Consider the following 21,698-nt stretch of genomic DNA (forward strand, 5'->3'; position numbering starts at 1 on the left):
CATTGATTAAACTCAAATCCACAACCGAATAATTTTGAGCTCATCAGTAAGATCTCACAGTTTTTTTAACTCAGTTTAAATTTATAATTTATGAATTATAAAAATATGTTATTTATTAAAAATGTGTTTATTTATGTCCGTAAATTATGTTAAAACACATAAAATATAGGAAATATTTTAACTTCATTCAAAAAATATAAAAATCATTTTAGACTTTAATGACACGGATTTATGATAATTTCAATTAGAATAAACACATAAAATACATTAAATTAGTATAAAAATTAGCTCATAAATAAGACCTTAAAAAAATTAACTGATTTTATATTTATAATTTATGACTAATAAAAATATGTTATTTATGAAAAATGTGTTTATTTATGTCAGGAAATTATGTTAAAATACATAAAATATAGGAAATATTTGAACTTTGTCCTAAAAATATAAAAATCAATTTTAACTTTAATGACACGGATTTATGATAATTTTAATTAGAATAAACACATAAAGTGCATGAAATTAGTATAAAAATTTACACTTAATTTGTGATTATCAATTACCCACTTGCTGTCCAGAATGTCTCTAGAAATACAACCCTAATATCAGTCAAATGTATCATACAAGTATGATCACTGTGTTATTCTTTCGAAATAATGTGATGATCTTGAGTATCCATTTTTAAAACATGTTTACTTACTGATGGTGCACGCCATCAAGGATCATAGACGACGTCGTCTGTGCTGCCCGCCACCATCATCGAGAATCGGGTGAAGATGCTCAAAATATCGCATTTTGATTTTCTTCATTTTCCTAGTCGTGTCTCGTGTTTTCTTCGTATTTGCCCTCTTTTCCTCGCCCTGCGACGAACCTGTGTCCGTGTTTTTGTCGTATTTGGGAAGGGGTCCTTAGCCATTTTGGACCCCCCTCCCTTGTGGTCTTTTTTTTCTTCTTATTTTCTTTTTATTTTCATTTTCCCCTTATTTTGTAATGAGGGGGCCCATTATATAAAGGCCCCCTAATGGACTCTATTTCCCCCCCTTGTTGACCCACTTAGGGGGCCCAATTTGACCTCTTCCCCTTTATAAGGGAAGAGGGGGGCGCCCTAGGTTCTCAGACCAGGAACAAGAATAAGAAGAATTTTACGCTGTTTTTCTGGTCTCATCCCCCCTCCAACGAGGAATCTGAAAAGGGGGAGGAAGAAGAGAAGGCCAAGGGGGCTGGACAGGACGCCAAGGAAGGAGGAAGGGAAGATCTCCCCCCCTCCACCCTTCTCTAATTGTCCTGTGGGGTTTCCATCATCCACATTCCCGCCAATTCCGTCGCTGCTCAAAATTTTCCCCAATTTCTATTGTTGGAGTTTCCATCGGCCACGAAGAATTGGTCGGAACGGCCGTTGCCCCCTTTCAGCATATTAGTGAACCGGTGCCTTTCCAGCCGGGTAGAATTCTGGGTGAAACGGTGACCGTGCTAGAGATCGGTGGGTTCATCAACCCCACATCCAAGATGTTGTTGGGTTCTAGAGGCCTTGACATGGATGAATAAATGAAAATGATTCGCAACGGAAGACTTGAACGAATAGCACGATATCAACAAAACCATTAAACGAAGTACCTTTCCACGGATCGCAACCGTGATTTCTTGGATCCCGGAGAGAGCCGAGTCGAGCTGCTCACGTGTGCAGCCTCTAGACGTATCCACGTGATCCTTAGCACATCGGATCTCCTCCTCGTTGACAAGCCCCATTCTTTCTCCATCGGCGTCGTTACGCCGTTCCGATCGCATCCGGCATGGAGAGGGGAGTAGGGAGAGTGGAGAAGAAGGGGAAAGGCCCCTGAACAATTCTGGCCTTGGTGAATTTCATTCAAGGCCTTCCCCTATTTATACTAAGTGGGTATTTTTTATAAAAACCCACAAAACTTAAGTATATCTTTCGATGTCCAAAAGACCATTTGCGTGTGACCCTCTAGGCCCATGTATGAGTCTAGTTAACGACTCCAGTGGCCCAATAACCTTTATTGGCCTTCCAAATTAATTAACCATATCAGCATATAGATTAATTAATGTCATATCAATTTAGCCCAATCGATAGGTCGAGTCTTCGACACGCGGGGTGCCAAGCTACACCTCATGTCCTAGAAGATACAAAGGAGTGTGTATTGACTCACTCATGGAATCTGTTCGTCATCAGTTACCGTGTATGGATAATCCCTCATCCACTTGATGCTCCTTGGATGACTTAGGGTATGGTCAAACCCTAATCGGTCATCCGAGTTAGTACTAATGCATTCGGAAATCATCGGAGAACTTTTCTTCGATATTTCACTGCCTTGGCCAAGGACTTCATAACATCATCTTCCTTGAGCTGTCACCTCTTATACCGAAGGTGGACGATCCCATCTTGACCACTCAATCGTCTTCGTGAACTTCTTGATGTACCCGAACTATTTAGAATCCCATGATTAGAGACTCGTTGGCCATCGCCAAAGTACAACCGACTGTCCACAAGACGTCTTTGGTGTCTCATCTTGACCACTCAATTGTCTTCGTAAACTTCGTGATGTACCCGAACTAAGACCATTTAGAATCGCATGATTAGAGACTCGTTGGACATCGCCAAAGTACAACCGTCTGTCCACAAGACGTCTTTGGTGTCTCAGGTCTAAGGACCACTTACACAACCGTGACGTGAATCAACCTGATTGACAGTTCGATATAATACCATTCAGGGATTCGTACGGATCAATTCAGTGAACTCTTTCCACTAAAGAGCACCCACTATCTATCCTTAGTGTATCCACACTAATGGCTACGGGACTGGCCATACTCATCATATGAGTGATGCTAGATAGTGATATTCTATCTTGGATACGTTGATGTCCTTCTCGAGTATCCTTTGAATAGGAATTTTTATAAAACATGTTTAAAGAATTATGATCTCCGTATTATGATCTCATCATAATTCACTAAGTCCGATCATGTATTCATGGACTTCATTATTAGCATCACACGTGCACTATAATGAATATGTTGTATTAGTGAACATGGAATGAGATGTGGAATGTGTGATTGGCTTGCCGGCCACATATATTTCCATTAGATGTTACGTCAGTGGATCCTGCCCGTGTGAGGAATACGTGGTCAACGACGTAATTTTGTGCCCTTTACCACTTGCAATCTTTTGTCACCACCGCCCCCGACACAAATTCAACGTGTAAGAGGCTCTTGCCTGGTCGTAGAGCTGGGAATCGAGATCCCGATCGACGAATCTGGATACGTTGAAGCGCCGATGGGGGGGAGGGAAGTCTTCCCCGAGATGCTGACCTCCTGGAAACATCCGTCGACTACAGAATAATTTGACCCCGCAGGTGACCTTCTTAGCATACGGGAGCCGTGGACTGCAAATTGCTGACCTTCGTCCGCCCTCCGCCTGGGCCACCTTGGATCCTGGCTGACGGTCGAGGAACACACCGTCACTGTTACATTGAGCTCGACTTCGGGAATTGCTTCCCGTTTTGATGAATGGTGACAACATTTTGTGATGACTTCCCTGATCTACACATATTGAGTTTGGTCGCAGATTGAAAGCTCTGCGGAACTGTCGTAGTCACTTCGACCCATTAGGGTTTCATTCGTTATTCATTATTCTCGGAGCCTGCACGTACGACACGTAGGATGCTCATTCATTGCATCGTAGTCACTTCGACCCGTTAGGGTTTCATTCATCGGACGACGACACCGTCGACGTTCGATACCACCATCTCTTATCGGTACCAAGCCATCATACTCGATGCCGATCGGACGACGTCCTCGACCACGTTCGACATCACTTACTAGTGATCATTGTATTATGACCTCATCATATTTCACTAACTCATTAAATATCTTCAAGGACTTGATTATACACATCAGAAAATAAAAATAATGAATAAATATTTATTTTAATGAACCTAAAACTGACATGGATGGCCATTTATTATTCATCACATACTCCATTTAATAGCATATTATTTTCTGAGAATATGGAAAATTTTTGATGTACCTTTAATCTAAAGAATTATGTGAGTTTCGTATAGAATCATAAAGCCTAAGCTGCCAATATCTTAACCAGTCTGATGACATAAAAAATATGTAATAAACTTCAAGTTAAGGTTCGAATTAGGTCGTCATTGGTTTTTGAGTTTAGTCAATTAAAGTTATAAACTGTTGTCAATGTAATAATTTTAGATAGTGGATACATATGTGCCATCTCCATATGGGACATGCCTTAGGGATTTAAGTATCTCTTGGTAGTAATTTAGTTAGGATGAGAAGGGATACCCACAGGGCAGGACAAGAAATATGTAGGGTGACATTATTATTATGAATGTAATTCAGGGAGTATGATAGATGAAGATGTAAGGGGATATGGTGGATAAAGGAGATGAGTGAGAAGGGAAAGAGATGAGGATATTGGTTTAGGATTTATGATTTAAATGAGTAAAATGGAGCAAGGGATGAGATACTGATGTTGTGGAGGATGTGTTATTATGGTGAATGATAATCATAGATTAGAGTGGAGACAAAGAAATGGTGGAGATCTAACTAATGTATGTGTTGAAGAATCTGTTGATGTTCTTCATACACTCATGACACCAAGAAGCCTTCATGGATCTTCAAAAATCTCAATCTCTTTCAATCAGCCGCTCTAGGAGAAACTGAGTTCAAAGATCTTGTTTTAGAAATATTCAGGGCTCAATTTATCCTTCCAACCATATGAATGCCCTCAAAATGTTAGCTTGATTGACATTTTTATCGTCAGATATCAAACCCTAAAGTTGGATGATTCCTAAACATTGGTTTAAGCTAAATAACTCTCTCTCCTCATCCTCAGCACCGTCAACACGTCTCTTTTAAGTTTTTGTATTTAGCTTCACATTAAATGCAATGATTGACCATGAATGTTCTGCGTCATTCTGTATCGATGGCTCACATAGTGCCACGTGTCAGTGTAGAAGAAGACAAAAAATGGCAAGAATAAATGTATTTAATAATAAAGTATACATATGTCGTTCCAGCGCTTTTTATTCCGTCAGCATTTAAAATACTTGTGTACCATATGTACACATGGCGTCATGTCTCATGTCAGGTGGATCGGGGCCACATTTGTTGACTTATTGATTTAATAAAATAAGGCAAAAAGAGACCTAATTAAATGCATCTCATTGGTCACGTGAAGCATTTATTGCAATTAAAATTTCCTTTTTTACTGGCCATGTCATAACTATGATTAAAAAAACAAAAAATAGCAATCATTGAATATTACGGCATCGTGATTTGAGAGGCTATAATAAACTTTTTGCAATGATTGGTGACTCATTATGGAAAACAATGATTCTTCTCTCATGAACGGTTCAGACAACGCCATATAACCCCTTGAAAAAATTACGTGTTCATATTAAATTAATTTTAATTCAAAAAAACAAAACAATATATTTTGACTTAAATTTTCATATATTTGTAAACAAAATGTCACAAAATAGAGGAAAATCATATTTCAGTAAACAATCATTTTAATGTTATGAAATTAATATTTTAGATTTTTTTAAAACAAAATCAAATTTTCTCTCCAAAGAAGATGTCTGAAAAATCTCTAGCAATACTTTTAAATCCTTCAAAAGTAAAAACTAATGCTAAAATAGATTTAATCATTTTACGGTTGATAACACACATATTCATAACTTTAATATAAAAAAATACAAAAGTATTGTTATAGATATCAATATAGTTGTAGATATAGATGTCAATGTTGATATAGATATAGATATAGATAGAGATAGAGATAGAGATACAGATAGAAATAGAGCTAGAGATATAGATAGAGATAGAGATAGAGAAAGAGATAGAGATATAGATATCAATATCGATATAGATATAGATATAGATAGAGATAGAGATAGAGATAGAGATAGAGATAGAGATAGAGATAGAGATAGAGATAGAGATATAGATAGAGATAGAGATGGAGATAGAGAAAGAGATAGAGATATAGATATAGATATAGATATAGATATAGATATAGATACAGATATAGATATAGCTACAGATACAGATAGAGATAGAGAAATCGATATCGATATCGATATCGATATCGATATAGATATAGATATAGATATATAGATAGAGATATATACAGATACAGATATAGATATAGATAGAGATAGATACAGATAAAGATATAGATAGAGATATAGACACATATGGATACAGATATAGATACATATACCAATGAAGGCGACGATGGTTGGGGAACTGGGAGAAGGTGGCGTCGACCATGGGCTGGATGAATGGCCAAGGGACAGGTGACAGCGCAACGGTAAAGGATCGGTACTGCCGCTCGCTATAGGCGAGTGGCGTGAGTGTGGAGATGAAGTGACATGCTCATTCAGAGGCGAGTGGCATGCGGGCAACACATGAGTCTGCTACAGGCAGGCAACATGTACATACTTTCTTTGGTCACGCAATGACAGCAATCTAGAGGCAACTCCTTAAGATGAAAGATGAAGAAAATATTCAAAATTCACTGCCGTCTACATCAAGGGACGGGTACCTTATAAAGGATCTGGAGGCACTTTAATTAGAAGAAAATGAAAAGCGAAATATTCAACAAAAATAAAAGAAATCAGAACGTGTTACACCAGCAGTTCCGTTATACCCCAAGCGTTCTGTTATGCCAGCGGTTCAGTTGCACCACAGGTTCTGTTGCTCCTGCAAATACAAGAAGATAGAATGACAGGTCTGTTGTGTAACGCGTTCCTTTACCTGAAGCCGGGCTCTCAGTTAGCAAATCCATTGCCAAAAAAGAGAAAGGATCTGAGGCCAGCCTTAAACACCATCATGTGGGAAGAGACGAGAAAGACATATATATATATATATATGCCCAGGTAGTTAAAATATTATTCCACCTATAAAAGAAGTATCCGATTACCTTCTATTTCTCCAATCGTACAGGACACTATGTTTAGAATTCCGCTGATATAAGAAGCATCCAATTACCTTCTCCCTCCCAATCGGCAAGGGAAGCTATGTTTAGAATTCCAACCAGCCAACGCTTCAAATTATGTGACATAGGAGATACATCGCCACTTCTCTGCAAGTGTTAGTCTCCCGTCATATGAATAGAACATTGCAATCCTGTAAATTTTGGATTTCTAAATTATACTCGCAAAGTTTCGTTTTGAGTTGGGGTGGGGGCCGCGCGCACGCAGGCCCCCGCTACCACAAATTATGACGTCCACTCTCCCACTTGGGGAGATGGTAGCCGAGCGCCCCTCCCAAGTGCAATGGAGGTCACGCGGCTAGGCCACAGGCCTTCCTGATCACCCGTAGACCCCGTCCAGGTAAGTATGGAACTCGTTGCAGCCCGCTCTTTATTTATATCCTCTCTTGCCTGGCCCAACACAATCTCCCCGATATGGGATAATATTGCTTGCCACCAGAGTCGCGTCCACTTCCCTTAACCCCACTTTCGCCCCCACAGAAAGCCCTCTCCCCTTTGCGCGGTTTGCCTAAAAAAATATCGATTTTCTCGAATCCGCGCCTCTCTTTCTTCCCCTAAAAAAATTATTTATCTGTCCACGTCGGAACCCCATAAAATTCGCACTAATCTCTCCGCCGGAGGCAACCGGGCCGAGCCCCCGATTCAACTTTCAACTACTACTTTATTTTCTTCTTCTGATATTCGTCGGAAATATCTCTCCCGTAACTGCCACTTTATACATCGACTTTATTTTATTTTGCTTTATTTTGCTCTGCTCTCTTTTACTTTAGTTCATTTTATTTTAATTTACTTTTTTATTTTACTTTGTTTTACTCTATTTTATTTTAATTCACTCTTTTACTTTACCCTTTTTTTACTCTGTACGTTACTTTTACTCTTCTATTCTCTTTTGTTTTACTTTATTTTATGTTACTCTTTACTCTTCATTCTCGTTTATGTTACTTTATTCTATGTTACTCTTTTATTTTACTTTATTTTATGTTAATATTTTATCTTATTTTATTTTACCCTTTACTTTATTTTATGTTACTCTTTACTCTTCATTCTCGTTTATGTTACTTTATTCTATGTTACTCTTTTATTTTACTTTATTTTATGTTAATATTTTATCTTACTTTATTTTACCCTTTACTTTATTTTATGTTACTCTTTACTCTTCATTCTCTTTTACTTTACTTTATGTTACCTGGATTCCGTCCAAGGATGATTTGATCGTCATTTTGTTTTTGTAGTTTTAAAGCGCTGCCTTACAATTTCGCGTTTCATTTCTTCCATTACGCACAAATAATCTTCACATCGTCGACCACCGTGGCCACAAAAGCCCACCCGACAAGGAAGCACATCGATGTCGAGAACACATAACTTCAGTTCAACATTTAAGGCACGCTTGTCTTCAAGAATCAAGGACATTTAAGTACGTGTTTGGTGTTATTTCTTTCTTTGCGCAAATCATCTTTAGATGGTCAACTTAAGAGTGTCCAATAGATAAGGGTTTTACGTGCATGGTAATTGATAATGTTAAAGGTTACATGATAAGTTTATGTAATCCTTAGTATCTTCTAGAGTGCGAGGCGTAGCTTGACATCCCATAGAATGGAAAATCCACCAATAATTGTATTTAATTAATTACTGATCAATTAATCTATATGCTGATGTAGATGCATAATTATCTTAGTCATTAAAAGGTTTTGGACCTTTATAATTATTAACTATAATGCTGCATTGGCCTAGCGAGAGTGTCACACAAATGGATTTATTACACGTCGAAAGATATATTTATATTTTAAGTGTTCTTTAATGGAACAATATTTTTAAAAGATGACCCTCAACAAAATTCACCTAGAGACAAGTTCTTAAGGTACCCATCCTTTTTCTCCCTTTTTTCTTTGGGCGCTCTCCCCGCTTGATGTGATGCGAATGATGGAGCGATAATGGTGGACTAATAATCGGGTATGTATAGATGAAAAGGCAGAGATTCAACATGTAGATGATTGCGGGGTTACATTTAGAGGTCGCACACTTTCACAACACAATTCAATTGAGGAATCTATAAAAAACAGATTCAATTCGTTTGAGGATGATTTAACTGTTGATTTTTATTTGTTTTAAAGCTCCATTATGATTTTGATTTTTCTTACATTGTGTAAATCATATATGGATCATGGTAATCATGCCCTCAAAATCCAATAGATAAAAAATCTGATACTACTAATTTTTTAGGGTCCAATGTGAGTTCTTTATGCATATCTTCATCCCCACTCCTGAATACCTGCATACTAATGTTAGCATTATTTATTTTCTATAAACATTTTCAATCACTTAGCTACAAAGACATTTCATCTATTACCGTTTCCATAATCCACTCTAATTCATCTAGTATCTGTTTTATTCAAAATCCACCATATACCCATACATTTAAAATATTTATATTATCCTTTCCTAACCTATCTGTCCAAATCCACTTCTTGTATCCATCTGTTAGATTTATTCTTCACACCTACATGTCACCATCTATGTCATTTCGCTTTTCTCTTATCTTTTTTTCTCCCACCCTCCCTTCTTATCCCAAAACTCTATTTTTCTGATCACCATAGTGACTCTCTAGTGTAGCGAGTTCTCTGATTATACTTTTTTTAGTAGAGTAATATACATTCTATCGATTAACTAGAAGTTGTGTTCCCAACGACCTCAAATTGAATTATCAAAAGGGTTCATGGTGTTTTTGCCTTCAGTGCAAACTCTAAATAGTTTGTACTTTTAAATGATGGATGTAACTGAGGAATGACAATATTCTCAAATTAAACACACAAGTTTAGGTTTAGAAACATTAGAATCATTTTTATATCATCAAGTTTATTCTTGACCAATGGTGATAAATGACCAGAAATAATTCATACGCTCTTGATCATATGTTTGCCCGTGTGGACACTATAAAATGGGTCAAATTATATATTTAGTAAATCATCCAACTTTGGGTATGTCGTATACATTATAAGGGTGATAAGCCAAAAATAAGGGTGAATTTTACAAAAAATTTTAATCCCTTGTCCTTGTTGATTTTAGCTTATACAATAAATTTTATAAAACAATAACTTAAGATGTAAAGCGATAAGTATAGGTATCATCCAATGGAAGCTAGTAAGGAATTCAATTAGTGATATGATTCAATAATTTTGACCCTAATTAGAGCTAATTTAATTTTCAATGAAGATCAAATCACTCTAATTAGATGAAGAGTTTAGAAAAGAGGGGTAGAAGAGATGAGAAGAATAGAAGAAGGAGCTCTAGATTGACTTCTTTGATCCAATAAAAAGGATCAAAAGGGTCAATTAGAGGGGATAGAAGAAAACATGATTTGGCTTTAATTTGTTTTGGGGGATTTGGTATCAAAATTTACTAACTATTAGATCATAAAAGGCAATCTAATATCTCCTAGAGATTAAACTTTTTTATAAATTTGTTAATGAGCAAATCGAATAGCGAGGCAAATTTCACAATCTCTCCTCTCAATCTTAGTAAGGGCCTGTACATTCCGCTCAAGCCTAGCGATTTAGAAATTCAGACCAAGATAGAGAAGAACGATGAACAAATTCACTAACAAATCATCCAAATTAAACACTAAACATTCAAATACAAGGAAATAGAAAGCACCTAATAGGGTTGATCCAGGATGAAGCTCATCTCTGTCTTGTAGTTGTGATAGAGCCACCTCCAGAATGACCTCATCCTCTCAAAACTCAGCTTTTATACTTAGGTTACATGGTAAAAATTACCATTTTACTCCTAGTTAATAATTAATATTTATCTATCAATTTAGGCTTGATCTGAAAAAATACACCTCCAACTTATGGCCCCCTTTATATCCAACCGTACATAAAGAAAGAGGAAACCAAGACGAGCAAATCCATAAAAAATCACCTCAGTTGGACTTTAGGATCAAAGTTATTAATAAATAAAAATCAACCAATCTAAGCTGTTGGATCAAATTTTATTTATTTAATTTGATTTTTTTTTCTACACACAGTTTTGTGTTGTTCTCTGATTGGCCGACGCATTTGAACTTAAAATGACACATTCATTCTCGTAGTGCCACGTACCCCCTGCTGGAAATAAGAAAAAATTAAAAAATAAACATAATACATAGCATTGTGCACATGCCGGTGCGCTTTTACTTTCGCCAGTTCATAAGAAGGCACCACATTACCCCCGTGCGCGCGCTGCGTATGCGTCGCACGAGAGGTGAACCTACCACCTGGAGAGAGAATTTCCTGGAATTTTGCATAAAAACCCCTAATTAAATGATCACGCAAAGGGATGCCATCCAGGAAATATTTGTGTGTATGCCCCTCTCGCTTTTCTCTTTCCTCCATTTTGCATAAAAATCCTGATTAATTATAGTAAATCCCTGAAACTATTTTAATATTATCTTTACTCCTGCACACACGACCGAGAGCTTTTCAAGGGCATAATTGCAACAAAAATTTAAGAAAAACACCTCTGACTTTAGAAATTGCTTTAAAAATCATATTTCCCTTATAAATATATCCTTTTTCTACTTAAAAATTCATTTCTTCCTCGAATAAATTCCCAAAAGTTCTAATACAATTTTTGAAAATTCTAGAAAATTTAATAACTCGTCCCCACATTAATTAACATCAAAATGAAATTTTAAACCTGCCATTATCATTTGAACAGAATTATTCCAAACTAAAATAAATTCTAGAAAATTCATAAAATTAACAAAAAATAGGGAAAAATCAGAAATTACTTGAAAACACTAATTTCATGTAAATATATGATAAAAACCTTATTTTAAACTATTTAAATGCATAAATTGGACTAATCACTTGAGTTAAATACAAAATTCAGGGTGTTATCAAAGGAATACATGCAAATCCCTTGAAAGGAAGTCAGCATTTTGTCTTCCCTTTACACAATGCTTGATTTAACTGATTTTTATGATTCATTTTTTATGTTTTGAATGTTCAATTTTAATCTATATTTCATGGCAGACAAGTACTTGCTAACACATTTAGAGTCAATCTCGAGCATTAAGATCAATATTGAAGAAAGTCCTCGAGTCATGTAATTATTATGGAACTACATAAAACATATACATTTAACGTGCCTATATAGTAGTTGCACAAAATTTACACTAGGATAACATGACTCGTGGTTATGCAATGAACTAACATCGATAGAACTCAAAATGTTACAAATTGTTAGAGGCCAATTAAATCAGTTCTCCACCCAAATGTCATATGGATAGGAAGTGATGCTGGGATATTTTTAGAGACAAGTAATTAATGCACACAATGCATACAATGACTGCTTCATTTATTTGGGTTCAATGACCCCATTTTGTGTTGACGTAAAAATTTAAGTACTATGTATCAACAAATCTCATTCTCAACATTTTGATATTCATACAAATGAATACTTCTAAGTTCTTTTAACTTGAAATGATGATGAGAGGCTCAACAAAATTAGGACTAAGTGACCAAATTATATTTTGGCGCCACTATAAGCTGTACTCTACTGGTTTTCACTAATCTTTGATAGTTTCATAGTAGTGTGGAGCTTCACAATCAAATATTTAATGATGGTAGAACCATTTTTTTTCATTTTACCATCGTATTCCACTTGTCTATAGCACTTACATAGAATGTCATTCTTGAAATTTAAAGCGATAGGCTTAGTTGAGGTTTTTCTTTTTAACTTTTCTTTGTTGGACATAATTCTTGGGGATCAATGCCATAAGGAACAATTGGGAGGACAAGATGAGTCAGAATGGAATTTCGGTTAGTCATCTGTCAAAGAGTATGTAGTTTGTTCAGTTCCCATCAAATAGGCGAACATACCAAATGAATAGATGTAGGGTAGGCTTAAATCCAGAGTAAATCACCACACCCAATGACTCCAAGGTCTTCGCTCCATTTGTCGTAAGGTTAGAACTAAGGGTTGGGGAATAAAAGCGAAAATGTAGTTGTATGAACTGGATGGGACATAATGGGCATTTGGACAGTCATCTGTCACAGAGTCTGCAGTTTTATTCCTTCCCCTGAAGCGATAGGATGCGGCGGGTTTCGACGGCTAGAGTTGTTGGACGGATGATGTTTCGTCATCGGTCCGTTCGAAAAACGTCATCTTCATCATCCGGAGCGACGGACAGATAAATGAACGGAGAGTTTTTAGTCATCCGTCATTTGTAATCTGTCATTCGCGACGGAGGATGGATGACAAAAATGGCGAACGGATGACAAAAACAGACTGATGACGTTTTGGTGACAGAAATATTTCTTCATCTCCCTGTCTCTCTCTCGATCGCTCCCTCTTCTTCTCTCTCTCTCTCTCAATCAATCACTCCCCCTTCCTCTCTCTCTCTCAATTAATCACTCCCTCTTCCTCTCTCTCCCTCTCGATCAATCACTCCCTCTTCCTCTCTCTCTCTCTCTCTCTTCCTCGACCGCTCCCTCTTCCTCTCTCTCTGTCTCTCTGTCTCTCTCTCTCTCTCTCTCTCGCTCTCTCGATCACTCCCTCTTCCTCTCTCTCTCGATCATTCCCTCTCCTTCTCCCTCTCTCCCTCTACATTGCTCCCATCGGCCCCCCTCTCTCTCTCTATCTACTTCGTCACCCGTTCGTCCATTATCCATTCCGTTTTCTATAACGGACAATAACAGAATGGATAACGATGACGGACTTGTGGCGATGACGAAACAGTGACGAATGACGAAACAAAATTCCATGGACGGATAACGCAACGGAAGTCCGATCCATCCATTCAAAAACGTCACTCGTTTTCGTCCGACAGCTCTATCGACAGCCGATGACAGAACATAACAGAAAGCATGGTAGCTTACTAGCTTTCATAGCGTTCCGCGGCCAAGACAGATATGCAGATGAGATCAGCAAAGCAAGAAACCTGGGCCACCCCACTAAGAAAGAAGAGGAGAAGGTTTTTAGCATTATATGGACGGAATGGATGACGGATTGTCATTTAAGTTGGACGGATTGACTGGAACCTTGAAAAAGATTCCAATTTCCTCCAAAAGGATCTATCTGTGAAGGGTTGCAGGTTCTCGAAGAAAGGAAAGAACAGAAGAGATTCCCGGGATTGTGATAATGACTGACTTCTCCATGGTGAGCGCCTCCAAAGATTTATAGTCATTAAGATCAAAAATCTGCCTGCTTTGGTGTTTGGTGTTGTTTTCCATGACTGCCGTAAATTCTGTAGGAACATCAAGTTGTTGGTCTCCGATTTCTTTTACGTTCCTACATTTCATGCTGTTTTCTAGTGCGTATTCTTTATCGGGATGGCGAGAAATTACCATTCCGCTGGGTTACCCCTAGTATCTTCTTCAGTCGCTGCTCTGACTAATAAATATTTAGGACTGGATTCGTGAAAAATCAACGCGATGTTCAATGGGTTGTACTTCTCATCCTGAAACCTTTTATCTATATTTGAATCTATTAGTTATGTTCTTTCGATCTGTATACTTCTCTGGTTTCCTGTGTTACGCATCTCTTGTAGTGAGTAAATTTCTGATTTTTCTCAATCGGAACACTGGATATTCTTGGTTTTGTAGTCGAGTCTTTGAACTTTGGCTTGTCTATACTAATTATTTATCCAGAAAAAAATGAATTTTGGAATATTTTGTCATTGAGAAATGATGGATAGCGCAATAACTCAGGTAGAAGAATTGGCGTTCCTTATAAAAGACAACTTGTCATGCAAACATCTTGTTCTTAAAGTTGAAGAAATGTTGATTGAATCGTTGCAGAACAACGCAGAGTAAGTTTTTTGTATTATTTTACTTATTTTAGACTATATCTTTTTGGGTTCCTTTCCCTGATTCGCAGAAAGCTGTCTAAATAATGATAGATTGGTAGGAGTATTTCTCATCACTAATCGTCTTGGTTACCTGCGGTCTAACCCAATCCCGGAAATAACTTTGAGTTGTACTCACATACACTTGATGGTATAGCAGGGTTTCAATGGAAATAAATATAATTTCTCATCTTTTTCCCGGGGTGGAAGAATTATTTACTATAATGGATCAAGGAAGCTGCTGTGAGATGTTGAGGGAATATATGTGGAGAGTAGAGAGGGGGGATAGGGAGAGGGAGAGAGATAGAACACTATAGACAGTAAGAGAGAGACAAAATGATGAAGAGAATAAGAGAGTGAGGGAGGGAGAGAGAAAACATGAGAGAGCGAGAGAGAGACTCAGACCCGGAAGGAATCATAGGGGCCGTCGTCTAACAACAGTTGGATAATGAGTGAGAGATCATGCAAAGTAGTCAATCCTTATCCCTAATTCTTTATAATATCATATTTATGAAAGTTCGGATATTTTTTCTTGTGCTAAATGGCGAATCGCTAATGTGTACATTAATATTTCTCCTTAGGGGCGATTCAGATGGGATCATAGAGCTTGAGCCAATGAGTTCCTACAACCGTCTTATGCTTCATCGTCTCGCAGATATCTTCGGGTGTGACCTTTTAAAAAAGCCTTATCATAAACTTGGGTCTCAGATCAATTTTTTTTTTTTTAATAGTTCAACGCTTTCCTATGCTTTTTAGAACTAATTTCCTGCTCTAGATTTGCTCATGAATCTGTCGGTGAGGGGGATGATCGCCATCTAGTCTTACAGAAGTGCCCAGACTCATCAATGTAGGTTTGAGTTATAAACCGTCCTACAGTCATCTCTCCAAACGCATATTTCAATACTTTCCTTGTCAAATGCTGTGAACTAATGATGATTGAGAAATTTTTAGCTAGGATCATGAATAGAAATAAATATTGGTCGCACACACACATTTGCTGTCTCTGTTATTTTTCGTCTTCAGCATTATAAATTCCTTAAATATCAACTGTCAGTAGGTGTCAAGAATCTATATTTATTTTTATTTGTCTACCATCTAAATAGTCTGCCGTGGTCTTTTATTTCATTTTACTTTAATTTTGTAGACCTTTAGTTCTTATCAGCGACATCTTGTCCGATTATGATGGGTATCAACCTCCAACTTCGTCCGGATTCATCCTCAAACGAGCGAGTTCTCCGAAAGGTTATGTTACTGTACATTTTATTATTTTAATGCCCATTCGTTCATATACTTTCGATTTTTTGGTGTTGGCATCGCTTGAACGCTTCTCTGCCCCTATTAGTTTGAGTTCTTTTATTTCACTGAAAAACTTCATAAAATCTAATTCTGAACCATGAGAATGATTTTCTTGTAAACTTTAGAAAGCGGGGCTCTGTACCCCCTGTGGCTGCTTTCTTTATCCGAAGCACAATTTAGGAAACACCATTGTGTATGAAATTATGTGAAAAGCTAGTTTTTAATGAAAGACAAGTTTGGAATTCTTGCAACAATTGCCTTTTTAGTGACTCTTTTTATGTTCTTCTGTAGATAAAATTTCTTGACAGGACGTCATACAAATTAGATCTGAGCCTGTAGTGAATGAAAAAAAAGTTTATTTCCTAATTGTCAACACTGCTGGCGCATTACCAATCATTCCCTTGTTAGGTTAATTGAAAAAGAGGAAGATTTTGCCATATAAGTAAATTAATGATTTTACGGAATAGAAGCCTCTTAAAAAAAAATTCCTGAAACTTTACCTTTGACTTATTTGCAGAAATTGGTAGAAAGTTTTCGTCTTTAGCCCCCTTCCTCCCAATCGAAGAGAGAGAGTCTGCTTATGATGCTGCCCGTGAACGTATATTTTCAATGGATGGCGGCAAATGGGAAGAACAAGTAAATCATAAGCCCAGACCAGTTCCAGACGCCGCACGACGGATGATTGCCCATGCTCTGGGTCAACGAATGCCTTCTTCCAATTCTTCAGAGAAGTCAACGGTCAACTCTGGAGAAGTTTCATCAAATCAAAGGGATGGAACCCACAAAGGGAAAGCTCTGAGGACTGTTCCTGTGAAATCACCCATCAAAGTTTCTGAAAATAGAAGCCCGTTGGAGACTGAAAAGCTAGAGAGAGAGAGGACAAGGGCTGCCCGGAGGTTCTTTGCCAATTCCCTGGGCCTGGGGTCAGCTAGACGGAGTTAACCTTCTATCGGATTGGAGTAGACGAATACAAACACATAGATCAACTTTTAACATGGTCAGGACTCACCAAAACTGTGGCCGTTGACAATTGACTGATCATTGACTCAGGATACGGACCATTTTCAACTCTAAGTCAACTCTGGTACCTTCCCAATATGGTCTGGCGAATGATATTGATTGGTCTTTAGACTTGGGCGCAGTTGACCTTTTCCTTGGAGTTGAAACATATTCTCTCTCTATCTGTAAACAATGGATAACAACGCAGATGGGGAAAAAGTGAGGACATGAGAAGTCAACCATTGACTAAAGTCAAACAATGGTGGAGGGTACCTGGTTTGTTCAGTTGACTTTGAATCTCAAGAGATGCATGGTGGTTTGCTTGATGGTTGTCGCTTTTGGAAAAACATGAAAACATCAAATCTCCTGGAGAGATCTGTGGACCAAGGCTTGTAGTTTGATGTTGGAGCCTTGGCACAACTTCTTTTGTTCTCTTATTGTTATGATTCCTTGGATATCTAATCTCCAAGTAGACCAGTGGAAACTTATCGAAATGACATTGTATGTTGAAATGGGTGTTGGATGAAGTATTATATGTATTGATGTACCTTATGATTTTGATCAATATTTTGTTCCAATTCTGTTACATAATTTCTTTCTTTAGTCCTTAGATTAGTTCTTTATCAATGCATGTAACCCCCAGATGAGCAGAAAGGTGTAGAGATTGGGGCCGATTTGGCAAGAAGGGGTTAAGAGGGAGGCAGTTGGAGATGTAGTGGAGAGGGATGAGAGGTGCCGGAGGTGTTCCCCATTAGAGTCTTTTGGTATAGGCTTGCATTGCAACTGTATCAACTGTGTTCATCATCTCGATCTCAATCTATCATCTGTCGTTCTTTGTTTTCTTTTTAAGATTCCTGCCTTCAACAGAGACCTACATCAAGGTCTTTTTAACTTCTATCGTATTATTAATTTCTTTTACACTCAAAGCATCACTGTTTGGTTCCTTGCTGCAGTCAAACTTTTCTTGGTCATTGTCGACACAAGGAGAAACAAAAGTACAAGTGTTATATCAGTTTTTACCTGGAAAATTTAGCACTAAGTTTCACTTAAGTAGTCCTCAGTGAAGTTCAGTAATAATTGATTAAAAATAGTATGTATATTGAAATCTAATAAAGGATATGTTAGCATAAACCATATTCTCTATCATTTTATTATGGCATTTGAGAAACATTTTCTTCTGATTTGGAACATATTTTGCTTAAAGTTCAATGAAGTAAAAAATGAGTTTATTATTGACCCCTCAGTGAGATATAAATAAATATGTTGTTATTATTTCTATCTGATACCGCAGAAATACCCAGGAAAAGCTGAACTTCCTCTCTATGTTTAAAATCAACGCTATCTGTATATTCTTTCTTTATCTTTCTGGAATCCCTCTCGATTTATAAATAACTCTCTTCAAAGTCTACAACTTTTGACACTTTCTCGCCCTGGCATTCAATTATGTCATTTTTCTTGCTTGCATTGATGGGTCCAAAAAATAAATGACTTTCTTCATTCCAAATATAATTCAGTCTGGATTAATAAGGTCAATGTGCATTCTGTATCTAGTTGACATTATTTCTTCAAATTTCAAACTTGATGAACACAATTTGGTGCTTCAAAATCTTCTCGAATTGCTAAAAATTCAAGGAATCTTACTGCTGAAATAGTCAAAGCCTCTTAATTGAAAGTTGGCATCTTCTCAAAGGAGGTAGTACAGCCAAACTTTTGCGCCATCTGCTATCAATATCCGGAGGTCAGAATTATCATTTCAAAATATTGATTTCTGGAAATGATACAACCTACATCTTGACCGTTCTTGTTGGTTCAGTGTTCATTGGACTTGACCATTGTGAAGGTTACCCAAAAACCTAGCAACACAATGTTAACAACCTTATCACATATTTATTAATGGATAATAAAGTCAACAAACTCGAACATAGTCTGGTTGACATGGCACCAGCTTGAATTATGCGGGTTCAAAACAGAAAAACTCAACTTTAAGAGTCAATGCATTACTTGGCCAATGGCCACACACTGATTATCTTCTTGAACATGTTGATGTACCATGATACATTCATCAGCTAAACATCTCATGAAGAAGAGATGTGTATGATGAAGGTCAACACAAAATAGACACACTAGGAGACACTCAACGTTCATTATAATATTTTATCAAGTTACTCTCCTAACTTTCTCACTCTAGTTCCTCTTGAATTCCATGTCCCTAATTGATGTAATCAAATTCAATACATGACACTGTAAAGATATAAATGCATGCAATACATGTGCATCTTGTAACAACCACATTGATATGGCTACTATTGGTAAACATATTATATCAAACCATGTATATTCAGCTTAATATCATATACTTTTATATTTAATGAAATCTATTTTTGAATGCAAAGGGCATGTAACTTTTATAAAGCTTAAATAGCTAAGAAACTGAAATAAACGTTGGTTTTTTTATGGAACCAGAAATGACATGAGATGTTTTAAAAATATGGTGTTATTTTATTGGCTATAAATTCTACATAATTAGCCATATCCTTGATCTTGATCAAATACGCTTATATTAAAAAAAATTGCATTATTCTTTCATGTTTCACCCAGATATTAAGTTTATCATTTGAAAAAAATCAATGTCTTTAAGTATAAGAAGTCAATATTTATGATAAACATCAAAGGGGTATCTCCAGTGAGTTGGAATCCAGTCATAAGGCTCAGAAATATAGTCGGAGATGTAATCATATATAGGCTTAATTATCCGTACATTGAATAAATTAAATGCTTCGTAATCTCTAAAAAAACCTTACAAGCTAAAAAATTAAAAAGTATTGAATGTGTCATGCATTACTGCACAAATATTTTTAATTAAATGTATTTTTTTGAATGAAATGTTTTAAGTTTTTGAATTAAGTTTATCATTCCTTTTTTAAGCTAAAACTTAAACGTATTTTTAAGGTCTCATTAGGAGGTTATTTGTAAATGATCATAGATTAAGAATTTTTTTGGATCTTTGCCTCTAAGCTTTCATGATTGGATATTAATGGAAAGGGTTAGACAGAAAATTGACTTTTTTGGAAAGATTTAATAATGTAAAAGTGTTATAAAATATATGTCCTTGTAGAATAAATAATTTTTTAAAATATTTTTCTTCTAATTAGAGTTAATATTTTGATACTTGGAATTACTTTGGATATTTCTTAGTCTTATTTTAATTTTTATTATGCTTAAAATTAATATATTAAATTACGGAAATATTTTAAATTTGATAAATCCTCAAGTCTTTATGTGCCAGGACATAGAGCACAAAGCTTTGAAAAAAAAGGACGTCAAGTCATCTCTCTTTGGCATGGCTCAATGTTTGAATGTTGAAGAATTAGTAATCTGTTGTATTTAGTTTTTTGGTGAACCACTTGGCTCTATTCTGCTTGGAATTTCTGTTGCCTCAACCATCAGCACTCATAACTAGGACCCAGACGTTGAGAAGTTTGCTTCAGAGATTAGAGCCTAACACGACCAAGAAAAAATTGGTTATTTTTCCTAAAATTTAAAATTCTGTGGTAAATTTTTTTCGCATCAAATAAAGATAATAAAAGCCATTCAAAATATATGTGCATCCAATCAATGTCAAACTTACATGAATAAAAGTAGAAAACCAGTAGAAGCACTGTCCAAATTTCCAAATATGTTTTGATATTAATCATAAAACTAAAACAATTATGTTATGTATTTTATCAATGATAAATTTTAAAAAACTGTCTCTCTGTTTCACCAAGTTAAAGACACAAATGAAAAATGCATTTTTTATTCAAACCAGTTGCATTCAAAAGAAAATTTTCGTATTCTAGCATTTGTGTTTTATTTATAAATTAAGATTAAAAACAAAGTCCCTCTCATACATTATTTGTTTCAGTAAAATATAAAAGTTTAATTGGCCTGTTTTTATTTCAAGAAAAGCCAAAATACTATTGTTCTGATTTGATAAAATTCGAAATTTTTTTTTGAGTTGACTTCATTCAAAGACCGTATTATTTCATTTTATGAGTAAAAATAAAGGAGGAAAATTCATCCCATGTTTTTTAACAAGTCGTTTAAATTACAAACATATACTTTTTAATTCCACAGGCCATGAAACTAAAAAGCATTATGATATCTTTTATTTAATCATAAAAATGCTAAAACATGTTTTTTTGGAAGTTTCAACAGTTATAAATTTTAAAAATATTTTGATTATTCTCTCATTCACGAAAGCTGAGATTTTTTGTGTTTCACGAATCATAAAATATTTAATATTATTTCTCAAATTTTTAGCCAAAAAATTAAAAATTTATATTTTTCCTTTTACAATCATAAAATTAATATCAAATATTTTATGCTTTCCTAATAAATGAACCTTTTGTCTCTCTTACTTCCATGGGAACATATTAAGTGAAATGTTGAAAATAATACTCGAAAACTGAAATGTTATTCTGAATGGAAAGTGTGAACTTGATTTTGAACATATTTACTGTAAATTTTAAAGTAATATTTGGGATCTGAAATTCTATT

General features: G+C 36.0%; 1 protein-coding gene, 1 long non-coding RNA gene and 1 other non-coding gene across 5 annotated transcripts; 1 reads left to right on the forward strand and 2 right to left on the reverse strand.

Annotated features, from left to right (window-relative positions):
• Window positions 1–6,530: 6,530 nt before the first annotated feature.
• LOC144704913 (uncharacterized) lies at window positions 6,531–7,566 on the reverse strand. Its single transcript, XR_013581927.1, has 2 exons — window positions 7,033–7,566; window positions 6,531–6,744 (listed from the first exon to the last, which is right to left on the reverse strand). It is a non-coding gene; the product is annotated as an uncharacterized LOC144704913 (long non-coding RNA).
• On the reverse strand, window positions 7,224–7,384 carry LOC144705041 (U1 spliceosomal RNA). Its single transcript, XR_013581948.1, has one exon. It is a non-coding gene; the product is annotated as a U1 spliceosomal RNA (small nuclear RNA).
• A 6,383-nt stretch (window positions 7,567–13,949) lies between the features above and the next one.
• Window positions 13,950–17,750, forward strand: LOC144704662 (uncharacterized). Of its 3 annotated transcripts, none has more exons than XM_078577157.1 (6): window positions 13,950–14,176; window positions 14,728–14,828; window positions 15,446–15,529; window positions 15,640–15,711; window positions 16,009–16,106; window positions 16,678–17,750. In XM_078577157.1, exons 1-6 carry the CDS (start codon window positions 14,159–14,161, stop codon window positions 17,100–17,102), a joined length of 798 nt encoding a protein of 265 aa, XP_078433283.1. In that variant the 5' UTR covers window positions 13,950–14,158; the 3' UTR covers window positions 17,103–17,750. The 3 variants fall into 3 exon arrangements, with proteins under 3 accessions (XP_078433283.1, XP_078433285.1, XP_078433284.1); XM_078577159.1 differs by having other exon boundaries at window positions 15,457–15,529; XM_078577158.1 differs by lacking the exon at window positions 14,728–14,828.
• The last annotated feature ends 3,948 nt before the right edge of the window (window positions 17,751–21,698 follow it).

This window comes from Wolffia australiana, chromosome 6 (assembly GCF_029677425.1).
Source record: "Wolffia australiana isolate 7733 chromosome 6, ASM2967742v1".
Lineage (NCBI taxonomy): Eukaryota > Viridiplantae > Streptophyta > Magnoliopsida > Alismatales > Araceae > Wolffia > Wolffia australiana.

Coding starts and splice junctions, on each gene's coding strand:
- LOC144704662 (XM_078577157.1), top strand. Junction 15,712..16,008: donor AAGTGCCCAGACTCATCAAT/GTAGGTTTGAGT, acceptor TTAATTTTGTAG/ACCTTTAGTTCTTATCAGCG. Junction 16,107..16,677: donor ACGAGCGAGTTCTCCGAAAG/GTTATGTTACTG, acceptor ACTTATTTGCAG/AAATTGGTAGAAAGTTTTCG.